Source organism: Gobius niger (assembly GCF_951799975.1).
Source record: "Gobius niger genome assembly, chromosome: 15".
Taxonomy (NCBI): domain Eukaryota; kingdom Metazoa; phylum Chordata; class Actinopteri; order Gobiiformes; family Gobiidae; genus Gobius; species Gobius niger.
In genome coordinates, this window is record NC_136866.1 from 12,129,513 (window position 1) to 12,143,844 (window position 14,332).

Genomic DNA, 14,332 nt, shown 5'->3' on the forward strand with positions numbered 1-14,332 from the left:
TAATGTCCAAACTGAGACCGTTCGTTTAAAATCTGCTCCCCTTGTGCTATTGGTCAGCGTCATCGTGGCACGGGTCACGTAGCGCGGGTAATCACGCGAGATTTGTGTAGCAGCATGGCGGTGCTTCTTGAAACGACTCTGGGGGACATTGTAGTTGATTTGTTTACAGAGGAGAGACCAAAGGGTAATATCATGTTTTTAAATATTATGATCCTGTTAAATTAAGTGCATTATCGCCCAAGTTTGTTATCCAATCCCGCACTCAATAAAGCTTCCACGTAAAAACAACAGTCAGGGCTGAGCTAGCTTTAGCACGTCTGCTTAATAAACATTTAAACCATGGATGTTATATGATTTCACCACAGTTTGTATAACTGAATCAATCTCCAATGCTTGCCTAGGCACTGCTTTCAAGTACATGTCGGACAACTCGTAGGGTTGGTTTCTACGTTGATGTTGGGTCACTGGCTATAATGTAAACACAGACAAAATTTGAAAACTGGGAGTAAACAGAATGCCTTTACAAAACCTATGTGCAGGTTTTCGAGTCTATCTCAGCCCACATGCATCAAACTGTAGATTTGATTTACTTGGACAGCTTTGTCAGAATTGTAAAATGTGCTTTAACCTGAGAAAACTACTAACTAGATTGAATTTTATGGCTACATTTTCAAATAACTTTTTTTGCTTTCTCTCTTCAGCATCTCTAAACTTTCTGAAATTATGTAAGATTAAATACTACAACTACTGCCTCATCCACAATGTGCAGGTAACATCCAGAATTTTAATCTTTATTCATTGATTAGGTTCTTATGTTCCTAAACTGGATGGCACTGAACACATTGTTGTTTACACAGAGCAATTTCCTCAGCGCACAATTGCAATATAATCAGAGATTAAATTTCATCATCTACCGTATTTGTACTTAATTTTCAGAGAAACTTTATTGTTCAGACCGGAGACCCTACAGGGACTGGCCGAGGGGGTGAGTCCGTGTACAGGTGAGCCTGAAGCCCGTCCCTGTTTTTTGCTCAACGTTGCTTTTTGTCTCCTGTTTGTAACCCACTCCTCTGTCTGCTCAGCAAGCTCTATGGAGACCAGGCGTGTTTTTTTGATGCCGAAAAGACCCCTCGGATCAAGCACAAGAAGAAGGGCACAGTGTCGATGGTGAACAACGGGAATGGGCAGCATGCTTCTCAGGTTATTCTGCTCCCACTGTTGTTTCAGAACTTGAACCAGTGATTGTTTCTTTCCAAGTCTATTCTACTATGGATGTCTAACAGTCTAAAAAGTACGTTCAAAATGATTGAGTTGAAGAATGTGTCTTTGTGCAGTTTCTCATCACGTGTGGGGAGAACCTGGATTACCTGGATGGAGAACATACTGTGTTTGGGGAAGTGTCCGAGGGAATGGATGTGCTGGCCAAAATTAATGAGACATTTGTGGATAAAGACTTTGTGCCGTTTCAAGACATAAGGTAAGCTCCCTCACATCAGCACTATTCTGCAGCTTTGGCTCAGTTATGGAAAGGAATGATAAATACATTTGCCCTCGAATGGCATTTTCTTATGAACGTGTCAATTGCAGGATAAACCACACTGTTATTCTCGATGACCCCTTTGATGACCCTGCTGGCCTCCCTGTGCCGGATCGATCTCCAGAGCCCACCAAAGAACAGTTGGACGTCAGTATGCTTTTTCATGTCATTTTCTGCAGCTTCGGTCTATCTGTGCACCAAATGTCCTTGTGAAAAGAGGTCAAATTTGTGAATTGTGAATGCTTTTTAATCAACGCGGTCTTCTGTAGAGTGGTCGAATTGGTGCAGATGAAGTAATCGATGAGGATGATGGAAAAGCAGCAGAGGAGTTGGAGGAAAGGCTGAAAGAGAAGGAAGCGAAGACCCAGGCTATTCTTCTGGAAATGGTGAGAAAATGTTGTTTGTTGTAGAAGATGGCTTGCTGTCTCCTCTAAACACTTCCTCATCCCGACAGGTGGGGGACCTACCAGACGCAGACATAAAGCCTCCTGAAAATGTTCTATTTATATGCAAGCTCAACCCGGTTACCACTGATGAGGACTTGGAGATTATCTTCTCTCGTTTTGGCACCATCAAGAGGTACATGCGTTACACTTTTGGACATCACAACCTTTCACGTTCTCTAACTGAATAGAAAATAAGAACAAGTTAATAATTATCCTCATTTCTGTGCTGAACTCCACAACTACAGTTTTGTTGCATGTCTGTGAATAAACCTTGCCTTTGCATTACTTTGCACTTGTGTTTGTAGCTGTGAGATCATCAGAGACTGGAAGACTGGAGACTCTCTCTGTTATGCATTTATTGAGTTTGAAAGGGTAAGTTCTTCTGCGCAATTATTTTGAAAATAAACTAAAACTGACTTTAGAAAGTCTAGCGTCACTGTCACACAATAATCTAGAGTGGTGTAGTTAAGTTTGCAAAACTTAATGAAAGTGTGCAGTACTCAAATGAAGGAACTCTTTATAACAGAGTGTCAGTCCTTACCAAGACCTTCCAAGTCAGTGCATCATTGCAAAACCTTCGAGGCCACAATTCTCTAACCTGGTATAAGCAAGACTGATCTTTATAGTGAGTGCAAATAATCTAATGAAAATGGCAAAAGAGGTCAATCAAATTCCACATATGTGTTAGAAGGACAGAAGTCTTGTGCCCTGCTCTCTGGGCACAGTACTGAGGGTTGGGTGGATCAAACTCAGCAAGTGAAACTGCGCACCACGACCAAACAATAACAGCTCTGACGATACATCTTAAAAGCAAGTCTCATCTTGCATGGTCACAGCAGCTGTGTGCCGACTTCTCAACATTACATTATTAATCACTACTTTTGCTCCAACAGCAAGAAGACTGTGAAAAGGCATACTTTAAGATGGACAATGTGCTAATTGACGATCGTCGTATTCATGTGGACTTCAGCCAGTCAGTCGCAAAGATTCAGTGGAAAGGAAAAGGTACTGCAGTTAGATCTATCCTTTGCCCAAATGCTTAGAGCTCTCCTCACCATGCAGTGTATGTGTTGAAGGTGGGAAGTACACCAAAGATGATTTTAAAGCCTACGAGAAGGACATGGAAAAAAGATCCAAACTGGCTCTCAAGGACCAGCCCCGACACAAGTATCCTCCTCATGTGCTCTGTTCATGCAATTACACGGCTTTCATATTCCCAGGATTTACTTAACATATGTCACAGTTCAAAGTACGAGCTACTGCTGGACGATGATGAGACAAGTGAGGGGCGGCAGAGAAAAGAGAAAAAGCAGCACCATCGCTCTGAAGAGAAGGACAAGAAAAAGTCCAAGAGGCAGCGGGTAATTAAACATGCTTCTTCTGCAGCCACAGTCTCACTCAGTGATGGTGGGCTGTGCAAGCTCAGATATGAGGTCCATTTTACAAAGCATTTTTAAGAAACTCTTTACCACATGTTGGCCTTGTTCTGAGAGAAATAACTCCATGTTCTGAGTAGCCGTGTGTTTGAGTTGGTGGCAGAGAAATGGATCAACAGTCAAACTTGATTAACTGTTTGCAGGAGGAGGGTCACCGCGACAGAGGGGACAGACAGCGCTCCCGGTCCCGCTCTCGAGACAAGCACAAGTCACACCATCGGCACAGAGACCACTCCCCCAAACACTCCAGAGAGCGGGACAGGAGACACCGCTGATGGATTCACTATTTTATCAGTCTTGCTTCAAGAAAACTGGTTATATATATTTTTAAAGTTTAGTGGCTCACAAAACTAATTCTGAACTGTTAAGTCTCATATTTGGAAATGTAGACTGTTAACTGTCAGATGGCAGCTTAATGGAAAGCAAATAAAACTGTAAATAAAGTCACTGGCTCATTTGGAATCCACAAAATTGTATGGTTAAAGCCAAGGTCAAAAACAAAATGTAACACACATTCAATGCCTGCAGCACACTCCTCTGCAAAGAAACTTTTCCTCCATTGTAAATCTGCGCTTAGCCAGGCCCACAAGAACCCACAGAGAACCTCTGTCGGTGTGAGCTTCACATTTAAGTAAAATAATGTTTTCTGTCCATCTCCTCTGTGGCTGCAGTTTGTGTCCACAATTGGACAAAGTGCTTGACATCAAATGGACAGAGATTTCAAAAGTGCACATAAAATGACAGGTCAAAATAGCCTTTATTATTTTTTACAAATAACTTATCTGTTACAAAGACTGTCTTCCCAACTAAACAAAAACAAGATATCCAAATTATTATTTTTTTTAATTGGTTTAAAACATTAATAAACTGCCTGTTCACACAAAGATACAGGTTTAGCTAAAACTGCTTTTAGCTGGGTTGTTCTAAGTGCTTCGGAGATGTTTCATCTTCCACTTTTAGCTATGGCACTTAGACAGTAAATGTTTAACAATAGTAGTTCAACAGAAAATTTAAGGCTCTGGCAGTGAGTAAACCTTGGGGAAAAACATGAATGGAAAGGTTTTTGAAAATTGAGCCAATTAGATTTTTTCATTATTTCTCCCAGGTGGACTGTCATATGAGGTTCTGTAGTAAAGACAAAACAATCACAACACTGAATCTTTGGTATCCGATTGCATTTTGGTGCTAGACCTTTCCAGGACACAATTTTGAGGTGTCACCCTGCTATTAACGCCCAAGTGTGTCTCTGCGCTCCTGTAGAGTCGTCCAACATGACGCCGTCATTCCAGTTGTCAATGAAAACGAGGCATTTTAAACAGCAGCTGTGGCCCTCCCTTCACAGGACTTTACACAAGGCACAAAGCTTCATAGAGACTGTCTTAAGGCAGAAACTATTCCAAAGCTACAAAAGGAACATTATTTGTTTGAAAAAGGAAAAAAAAGTTAATTAGGTCTTTAAGCAACTATACTTACAGAAAATACAAGAAATTCATAGTGTGAGGAAAAGGTACATTCTAAAATATGTACAGTCAAAAGCTGAGAGTTTCCGCCTCTGTGCTGTAACAAAGCATGCAAAAAAAAGTTTCTGTAACACATGGCTTCAGGCATCCTGCAAAAACAACAAACAGAGTGATGTCCATTCAGAGAGGCTTCAATGCGGACCGCTCGATTCCCAAATCACGTCAGCTCAGTAAAAAAAAAAAAAAAAATCAAAACGTTGGCACCGTCAATTATTTAACACTGTAAAATGAGCAGCGAGGTATGGTCAGCATCTCCGGCCCGGGACTCACTGAGGACAGAGGGGGGTGTGGCTGGCTCAGACATGGCGTGGGAAATCGCACTGTTCGCAGCGATCCAGGGCAGGATGATTCAGGAAGGTGCAGGCTGTACAGCTCCACTGAGCCTCTTCCTCCTCAGGGGGGGCTTTCAGGCTCATACCGCCCTCTGCAGGACAATCGGAGGTAACACAGTCAGTAAAGTTCTGTAATTCATTAATGTTGTAGCTTTATGTCCCATTCCATCAGGATAAATGGCAGCAGTTAGATTTGTTCAGTCACTTTGTACCTCTCTGAACATGTGATCATTTTAGGCTAATGTCTTTGGGGGTCAGATTAATCAACATATGTCTCAGACGGGATAATGTGATATTTACTGGAGTAATAATCCATCTCTGTACACTGTTCAGAGGGTAAGCCTTTCTAAGCATTTAGTTTCTTTTCATGCAACGTTTGCTTCAAATGGGAACCTCAGAATTGCATAGTTCTCATCACTACATAGTAAAAATGCACAGCTTCTATACAATTGTTGAGAGAAAACAAACGTGCCAAAATTAGTAGAGCAACCTACCAGAAAAAGTACCTTTAGGTTTGGGTGGAACAGGTCCAACAAACCCAAGATTGTCATAAAAGCTATGGATTGCACTGGGATTAAAGTGTGGCCCTGTCAAGACAATGAAAGACATGTTGGTGCAATACACACATTTTATAGAGCTCACGACTGTTTCGTCAAAACTGCGAAGATAACTGGGATTTCTGGCATATTCTATAAACCAATAGATTTTAAAAGTGTAAAATACTGGCGTTAATCAAATGAGCACATTTGGACACTACAGTGTGTTCAATGTAAGGTCACGATCAAACATTTTAAGACCATTAGAAAAATGGCATTCATATTTTGCATGGTTGGATCTTATCAAGGTTCCAAGTAGAACTTCAATACGCAAGAAGACATGGGAGAGCATGGGAGTAAAGCTTTTATGGAAAACAATTAAACTAAAATAGGCTGTTTTTGCAGCTTATCAAAAGCTTAGGACCACATACATTTAAAAGGCCAAATCTGTGCAAAAATATGTATTCAGTGTCAATTTTTGTTAGGTATTCATACTGCAAAGGCAAAAAAAACGCCTTTGCTCTGCCTTATCCCGGCAGACCTCGGAAGCTAAGCAGGGAAGGGCCTGGTTGGTACTTGGATGGCAGACCGTTTGCGAACATCAGGAAGCCTGGGTGAATGTAGTGAGTGAATGAGTGGTGGTGGTCGGAGGGACCGATAGCGCCTCACTTCCGTCTACCCCAGGGCAACTGTGGCTGCAGTAGTAGCTTACCACCTCCAAGTATGAATGAATAATGCAATGTAAAGCATTTGAGTGTCCAGAAAACCTTTGCATTTTTATTTTTATTCTCATTTTTATTTTTATTTTTGTTGAGCTCGCCATCGCAGCTGAGGTGGGGCACAGTAAGACAATTTTGAATTTCATAAAAGATCCTGAGGCTTTATGGCAAGTTGAAGATCAAAAATAATGTCACCAGCACTGACCAGAGGATCCGATTTGTTGTCTGTCACTGGACGATCCTCGACCCAAATGAAAGCCGTTACTGGTGACTTTTTTTTGTCTCTCTTCCATTCATTCTTGTTGCATATTGAAGTTCTACTTGGAACCTTGACAAGATCCAACCATGCAAAATGTGAATACGATTTTTCAACTGATCTTAAACTTTTGATCAAGGCTGTATTTAACAGAATTTTCACCCCACTTATTTTTTTAATATTCCAGACTTTCTGGATTTCATCGAAAGGCAACAATTTTGCATGCATCCCTATAGCAAATATGACCGTGTGTATCAAATGCCCACAAAGACTAAGGGCGTTTTCACACAGGCTGTAGATAGGTCGACTTTAAGGGACTTTCGGCCCGACAGCGGCACTTTAGTGTCTGTGTGAATCTAAGCGCAGCACTTTAAGCCGGTCTAAACAGCCACTCCGACTGCGGCTGAAACAGGTGGTCTCGGAGCGGCCTGAGACGCCCTCTGCATCGGAGCGAGTGTGGTGTGAATGTGGCCGCCCTCAGGTGAACTATTCTCGCTTTGATGCCTCTTTTTTGCACGAAGAAAGAATGACTACGCGCTGCATGAAGACGTTTGGATTAGCCTAGCCTACTGCGCTGACGAGGCAAAATGGATCAACTCTAAATCATCAGGTACGCCTCTCTTTTCCATCTTTCCCTTCCTGCTGCAGTGAAACTTTCCTCTCCGTGTGCTGATTAATTTCTCCACACTTCGCGTGCTACGGTTAAATCCCTCACTGTATTTAACCGCGAGGGAGAGGAGTGACCACCGCGTAACATCGGGGACGTGTGACTACGTGTCGGCACATTGACAGGCTGATGCTCGTTGTCATGGGAATAAGTTTGTTGAACAGCTGATCGTTGTTACGTGGCTGATGTTGCAATGTTTTGTGCGAGCGCGTGTGAACATGGACTTAACGAACTTTGGAGTAAATGCAGTTGGAGGCGGTGTCGTGGCGACCTACAAGGTGCTCCATGTGTGAAAACAACCTTAGCCTTAAGAGTCAGATTCCACAACTTCTTCATGAGTGCTAACCACTATGCAACCTTGTCACCCAAGCTTGAAGCTACCTTTATAATCCACAATAATGTTTGAACAGTAAAATTAAATTCAGTTGTTAGAAAACCTTCAAAATTCTACCATTTGGTCTGAAGAAAACGTGTGGACACACAGGCTGCACAAAAGAACAATATAGAAAACAGACATTTCAAATGTGACACTGGACAATTACCTTTTGTCTGAAGCAAGTCGATTTCTTTGGTGAGGCAGTCAATGTCAATTTGCAGTAACCTATTTTTGCTTCTTAACTGCTTCATTTCCTCAATCTGTCAGAAAAACAAACAACATATCAACAAAACTGTCATGTCGCCAACAGTCGAGGGAGTTGGCGCCATTTGAACATGATTGCTAAATGCTCATCTGCATCTAACTCTTCAAACTTTATTTCCTTAAACAGTATTATGGAGGAGTCTACGCAATAGCAGAGCTGCACCCAACTACTCCTCAAACATTTGTGATGAATGGACTCCGAGGAACAGGACTGATAACACCCCATTTATTGGTTAATTTACTTGCCCTACCCTTCAGGATCACACGTCTCACTATCAAATAAAAAATCCTGCAGAAGTAGAAACACAGTTTGATAAATGAGCACAAAGACCCTGCCTTACAACAACACCCAATCTATGTAAAGGCATCACTTTACTTTATCTGTGCTCTCAAGTGTAATTTTAAAATACAAAATATGAGTCCATTCACAGACGGGCGACTGTGAAACTGTGGGTTGAGAAAGGTGAAGGGAGTGCATTATCAGTGTTGTGTACCGAAGGGATCTGTGAGGCTGAGTTGGAACGCTCGAGTCTTCTTCTGGTGAGGTCATTCTCCATTTCATTCACTTCCTCTTTTAATTTCTCCAGTTTTTTCTTCTTCAGCTCCAGCTCATGCCACAGTCGATCCATGCGCGCTTTCTGGTGGACCAATAAAGCTGAAAGCACAAGGCAAGTGAAAAAAAAGAATAGAAAAACAACACAAAAACTCAAGTAAATAGTCATCACACAATCCACCAAAAGGAGGCCAGAAACTGGTACAGAGCAGTACTTTTATATTAATATTAATTACACTGTGGCAAGAAGTATAAGGTTTTTCAGCAAATGTGACATTTCCCACTGCTGGCCAAGAGTCATCACCCGCCTCTATTGATACTCATATACCATTATAACAGTCAAGTAATACTTCAATACAGTGGCTTTGCATTGACATTTGTAGTTGTGAAATATATTCAGCGTCTTAAATCACCGGTTCTTATACTGCTCACCATAAAAAAACACCTGAGAAAGTATCAGATCAAACTTTACGCTTAAGACCAAATCAGGTCTTTCATAGATTTAAACTAAAACAACTGGCCCAAAAGTGGCCATGCAAAAAGGGTGGTCTCCAAATTAAACTTAACCGACCTGCAGAGGAGTATCACTTGAAGCAGCCCACGGGTTATGATTAAAACAGTAAATGGCCTGCAGCTCACCTTGAGTATACGCTGCATCGTCTGAGCCCACGCTGAGTCTTCGCGGCTCGTTCTGCCGCTCGTGTTGGAGGGACAGAGGGTCCGATAGATGAACAGGTTCTGTCTCTGCAAAATGGTTGTCAGGGGGGAGGCTGAGGAGGTTGCTTGGTTCAAAGGTGGGAGACACAACTCCAGGGGAAACCGCTGGGGGCTTGTTTGGTGACACTGTAATCTTAAAAGTGTACTTGGTGTTAGGCTGGGTGACTACCACACGAGGGGACGACGCAGAGACTCCTCCCACAGAGCTGCGGCATTTAGGTGGGTGATGGTGGATGTATGATGGGCCCATGCTCACTTGACTGCCCATGTTTCTGGAGCCTGAAGGCCCCTGAAGAGGCGGACCGGCAGATATGCAGACAGTGGGAGTGCCACTGATTGCACCACTGTCGCCTGAAGCATTGGCCGAGATACAAAACCTAGGTTGGGATCGTGAGCTGCTGGCAGCCAAAGCGGCCCCGATTGTGGCGGGAGCCCCAATCGCAGTAGGGGGGCTCGCAGAAATGCAGAGGGTGGACTGTCCACGGCCCCCCATGCTCAAAGGCGCTGATGGAGTGGACGTGGAAGAGGTGGGGGGGCAGGCCGTCCTGAGCACAGTTGTGCTGGATGAGCTGGTCCTCTGAGGAGACTCGAGCTTTATCTCAATCTGATTTTTGCGGGGCCCTGTAGATATGTTTTGGATATTATACTGACTGACAGGCAGGGAAGAGGTGGAGGAGCACGACGACACCCCTGACGATGAGCCCTGGGTACCAAACGTCCCCATGGGGGCCTGGGGTGTGGTGGGTGAGCTGATGGGCATGTAGACGTGTGAAGTCTGATGACCCTGTGAGCTCGGAGCAGCAGACCTGGACAGGGAGGGCATGTGCTGGGGGGGCTGAGAGGTGGGGCTGTACTGCGCTCGTCCTGGCTGAACTGCCCGCCCGCCGCCCGACTGGCTCAAGTACGGCCGGATGTAGATGGAGTTTCCCTGGGGACTGCCCAGCCCAGCCTGCGGACCCCCATGAATGTGCAAAGATGTGGGTGTGTTGCGTCCGCTCTGAATGTTGGGAGCCAGAGTTACTGTGATGGGATTGAAGCGAGGAGTTCCTTTAACCCCCATGGGGTAAAGTCCTAAGTGCTGAGGGGGCTGTGGTTTTCGGGGTGGTTCCATTACACCAAACACAGTGAGGCTGGGAGCAGCCTTTGACAAGGTGGACTGAGAGTTCTGCTCAAACGATTGGCTGTCGGGGGCCAGTGCCACCTGAAAGGGCCCGTCACTCAGGCTGTGAGCCAGTGTCCGGCTGCCGTTCATCCTCAAGCCATCCGGGACATTGTGACACTGCACCCCCAGATTCAGCTGGGTCATGTGATTTTGGAGTCGTGTGAAAGAGGAATCTTCAGAAACACTGTCCTGGTTTGTGGGGCTCACCTGGGACAGGTAAGCACAGCATGCGTCCAAGTTATTGTTGTTCTGTAGACAGAGTGGCACAAAAGACTTGTCAGGAACAAATTCATTAAAAATGAAATACATGTAGTAGCCGTCACTCTCCAAAAATACTTCAATGTATATTTGTGGAAAGGTAGTGAAGGAAGACAAGGATTGTGTCTCATTACCTGCAGAACACACTGAGAAACCAGACCTTCTGGGACTTCTGGAAACTTTTGCCGCAGGTCGTGTAAAACCTGTACATCAATCTGATGGCTTCCCTGGGCCATTCGTATGCAGCCTCGTCAGAAGAGCTTGTGTCCAGCGAGTAGAGGTTTCATCTTTGATGCCTACAGTAAAACAATTATTTAAAAAATATTTAGTCAGATATAAAATCAATAAATCAAACTTTTTTTTAGACACCTGAACATGTTTTATTTCATCATGAGGTTTTGCTCAGAATATGGATGTGGATCAAAAAAGTCTCTTCAGTTGATTGAACAACTGCAGCCCAACGTGAAGAGCATCCCAGGTGTGTTAGTCTCCTACATTTTGTAACAAGCTTCTTTACCCTTAATATTACCCTTTAATATAAGCTCGGACCTCTATGTTCCCTGCATTTACCATGTGTTAAACTACTAATTTACAGAACTTTTGTGACTTTACAATCATAACGGCCCGCTCAAACACGCGTCTCATGGGTTTGCAGTGTAGCTTAAACATATTCCGATTTCCGTGGATAGATTTCAGATACAGAACTGCTGTTACTGAAGGTGCTAATACCAAAATAACTTTTGTCTTATATTATTATCATTACAATTAATAATAATAATAATAATAATAATAATACATCCATCTTCTTCCCCTTATCCATTGCTGGGTGAGGGTCGGCCCCAGGACCCTCAGGTTATGCCCAGCCATGCCCCTTGAGGGCTGACCTGGCCACCATGTTTTGCCACCTTGGACCTTCAACACAAGGAATCGCTCTTTATCCCCTCAACCAGGACCAGTTTGCCATTGGAGACCATACCAGGGGCGAGAAGCCTTCGACAACATCGCTTGCTCATAGAATTATTTGGACACTCAAACCAGTCGGGGACGTGGGAATAATAACACATAATAATAATGAAAATACAAACAATGCCATTAATGGGCCTGTCACTCTGCAAAAATGACTTGTCATTGTATAATAAGCCACTGACAAGATATGATGCTTCTTTGCTGTCAATGGAATAAGCGCTGTCCATGTTCAAGAACTTGACACAGCTCGGCTTCTGTTTTTCGTGAAGCTGAATCGACTTTGTCTCCTCTTCCATGAAGCTTATCCATGCCGCTTATGTTAGCTCGTCATTGAGTTATCTCTGCAGTGAAAGTGTCATTTGGTTGTCTTTGTTTTGCATTTGCTGAGGCATCATCACACAGCCGCAGGTTGGATTCAGGGTCTAGATTTGGAAGATGTCATGAAGTGTTACGGAAGGGAAAGGTCAATGGGAGTATATAGATCTTTGTTAGATGCAACAAAGTTATTTCAATTCATTTATTCTGACATTAAGCTTGGAGATACTAACCACAAACCAGGTCAAAAACGTCTGTGAACGTGTTATTCATGTGTGTGTGTAAGGTGCTTGTGCTTCACTACTGCATGCATTATTCATTCATTCCTCAGTCACAGTCGGTGGTGATTAACCAAACTTGTTAATCCGCCCTGGAGCAAGCAAACGGAAGTGTTACTCCCGATATGAGCCTGCAGCCACTCTCCACCCACACACAAATATTCATACATCGGCAAAGCGGGTTAGGTGTCTTGCCCAAGGACCAAGCAACAGTTTGCATTGGCTGGTGCAGTGTTCAAATTGTCAGCCGGGGTAGGGGGCGAACACTCCAATGAGCCACTGTCAGTCCATTGTAATAAGTCATTTTAAGCGTAAAAAGATACACCAGCATTGAAGAACCTGAATCAGCAAAATATGAGCATGCACACTACCTGGGATCACTACCTGGGATCACTACCTGGGATCACTACCTGGGATCACTACCTGGGATCACTACCTGGGATCACTACCTGGGATAATTTCTGCAAGTGTTCCTATTGAGAAAGCAGAGATTTCGGTTTGTGGGGGTGTTTGTGGTAAACTGTCAGAAATCAGTTGTGACATTTGATTAAATTATTTGGTGTTAAAACTGCTGGCTTACGTCGTTGATAAATAAGAGAGATATGCCCAAACAACAATGTGGTGAAAACCTATATAATCTGGCACTAATCAAGGAAAACAAGCTGAACAGCCCTAACAGGAAAATGATGGCAGCTTGTTTGATACACAAAAAAACAAAGTCAAGTCTAATCCGTTCAGTTACAACCAAAAATGAGAGATTAGCGACAGGGGCTTTATGGTGAACTTTCTCCACTGCAAATGACACAACAATGTTCAACAGACTTGAATGGAAAAAGTAGTAGACAGGATTAAATGGCTATTGAATCAGGGAGCGACAGTTGGGGCAACGCGACGAGAAGACGATCTGTTTGTCTACAATGTTACTTCAATAATTGTGTAATACTATTCATACAAACGAGCAAATATAAACTTTATGTAGTGATTGCTCACTCGGTCAAAACAGGAACATCCCAAAACACTCGAAGTCGGCTAGCTACGCTAGCTGAACTAACTCTGACAAAAACTTTTAGGAGCTTTTCAAGTCTTTTATCCCGTTGAACGAGAGGCTCGTGAGCGCGTTTCTTTACCGTGGACGCCGCGACATCGCTTGGTGTTAGTGCAGTCATAAAACGACATTATTACTTGGTCTGCTGTCGGCTGAAACAAACTTACTTCTGTGTCCGCTGCCACCGCTCCCCCGGGCCGCCGTCACTCCCGCTAGAGCTCCGTGAGCTTCGAGCACGGGACGGAGAGCAGAGGGTCCCGCTGCCGAAGGAGACGCCGAGGCCCCGGGCCTACTGTGTCCGCGGAACAACGTCAGGGAAAGAAGGCTCTCTTCAGCCCAGCGCTCACGGAACCGCAGGGTGGAAAAGCTTTTTGACAGCCCCCCTCCCCTCGCCAGGCTGCACTTCTCGCTTTTTGCTTCTTTCTTGCAGATACGAATCAAAATACTGTCCAAGAATATGGCGGCGGCACGAGCGTAACACTATCGCGAGAGCAACAAGTGGTTTCCTTTTTTTACTTTGTCAAAGTTGTGCTGATCTGAGATCCTGAGTCGGAGAGAGCACTATTTCTTGTCGTGGCAATGAACATTTCAGCTTGAAAATGTGATTTCAAGTTAAAATGTAACATCTCAGCTCCTTGTTTGCTGTGTTGATTTACAGCTGATGTCAGACAGGAACAAAAAATAGACTTTATACAAACAACAAAACAATCAACAAAGCAAAACCAACAACAAAACCTACAAGCAGCCTGTGGGCCTCGGCTAACAGGGCATTTTAGGCTGGTGGTCTTTTTGGACAAAATGTTTGCTTTAACCATAAATATAATGACTGATTATGATTATTATGATTATATCAAGGCAAGTTTATTTGTAGAGCACAATTTATACACAAGGTAATTCAAAGTGCTGCACAGTTACACAAACTTACAAGAAGGCAGATCAGATAAAAGTC

At 43.6% G+C, this 14,332-nt stretch overlaps 2 protein-coding genes across 4 annotated transcripts; one reads left to right on the plus strand and one right to left on the minus strand.

Moving 5' to 3' along the window:
* Positions 1-88: 88 nt before the first annotated feature.
* On the plus strand, positions 89-5,134 carry ppil4 (peptidylprolyl isomerase (cyclophilin)-like 4). The gene is made up of 13 exons (XM_079572188.1): positions 89-184; positions 702-769; positions 937-1,001; positions 1,083-1,200; positions 1,335-1,477; positions 1,588-1,684; positions 1,807-1,923; positions 1,992-2,116; positions 2,289-2,355; positions 2,877-2,988; positions 3,060-3,150; positions 3,227-3,344; positions 3,563-5,134. The coding sequence occupies exons 1-13, from the start codon at positions 115-117 to the stop codon at positions 3,692-3,694; spliced, it is 1,323 nt and encodes a 440-aa protein (XP_079428314.1). The 5' UTR covers positions 89-114; the 3' UTR covers positions 3,695-5,134.
* A 90-nt stretch (positions 5,135-5,224) lies between these two features.
* On the minus strand, positions 5,225-13,843 carry tab2 (TGF-beta activated kinase 1 (MAP3K7) binding protein 2). Of its 3 annotated transcripts, none has more exons than XM_079572185.1 (7): positions 13,551-13,843; positions 10,914-11,075; positions 9,282-10,770; positions 8,584-8,744; positions 7,992-8,085; positions 5,766-5,858; positions 5,225-5,363 (listed from the first exon to the last, which is right to left on the minus strand). In XM_079572185.1, exons 2-7 carry the CDS (start codon positions 11,013-11,015, stop codon positions 5,236-5,238), a joined length of 2,067 nt encoding a protein of 688 aa, XP_079428311.1. In that variant the 5' UTR covers positions 11,016-11,075; positions 13,551-13,843; the 3' UTR covers positions 5,225-5,235. The 3 variants fall into 3 exon arrangements, with proteins under 3 accessions (XP_079428311.1, XP_079428312.1, XP_079428313.1); XM_079572186.1 differs by having other exon boundaries at positions 5,233-5,363; positions 5,778-5,858; XM_079572187.1 differs by lacking the exon at positions 5,766-5,858 and having other exon boundaries at positions 5,233-5,363.
* Positions 13,844-14,332: the final 489 nt, after the last annotated feature.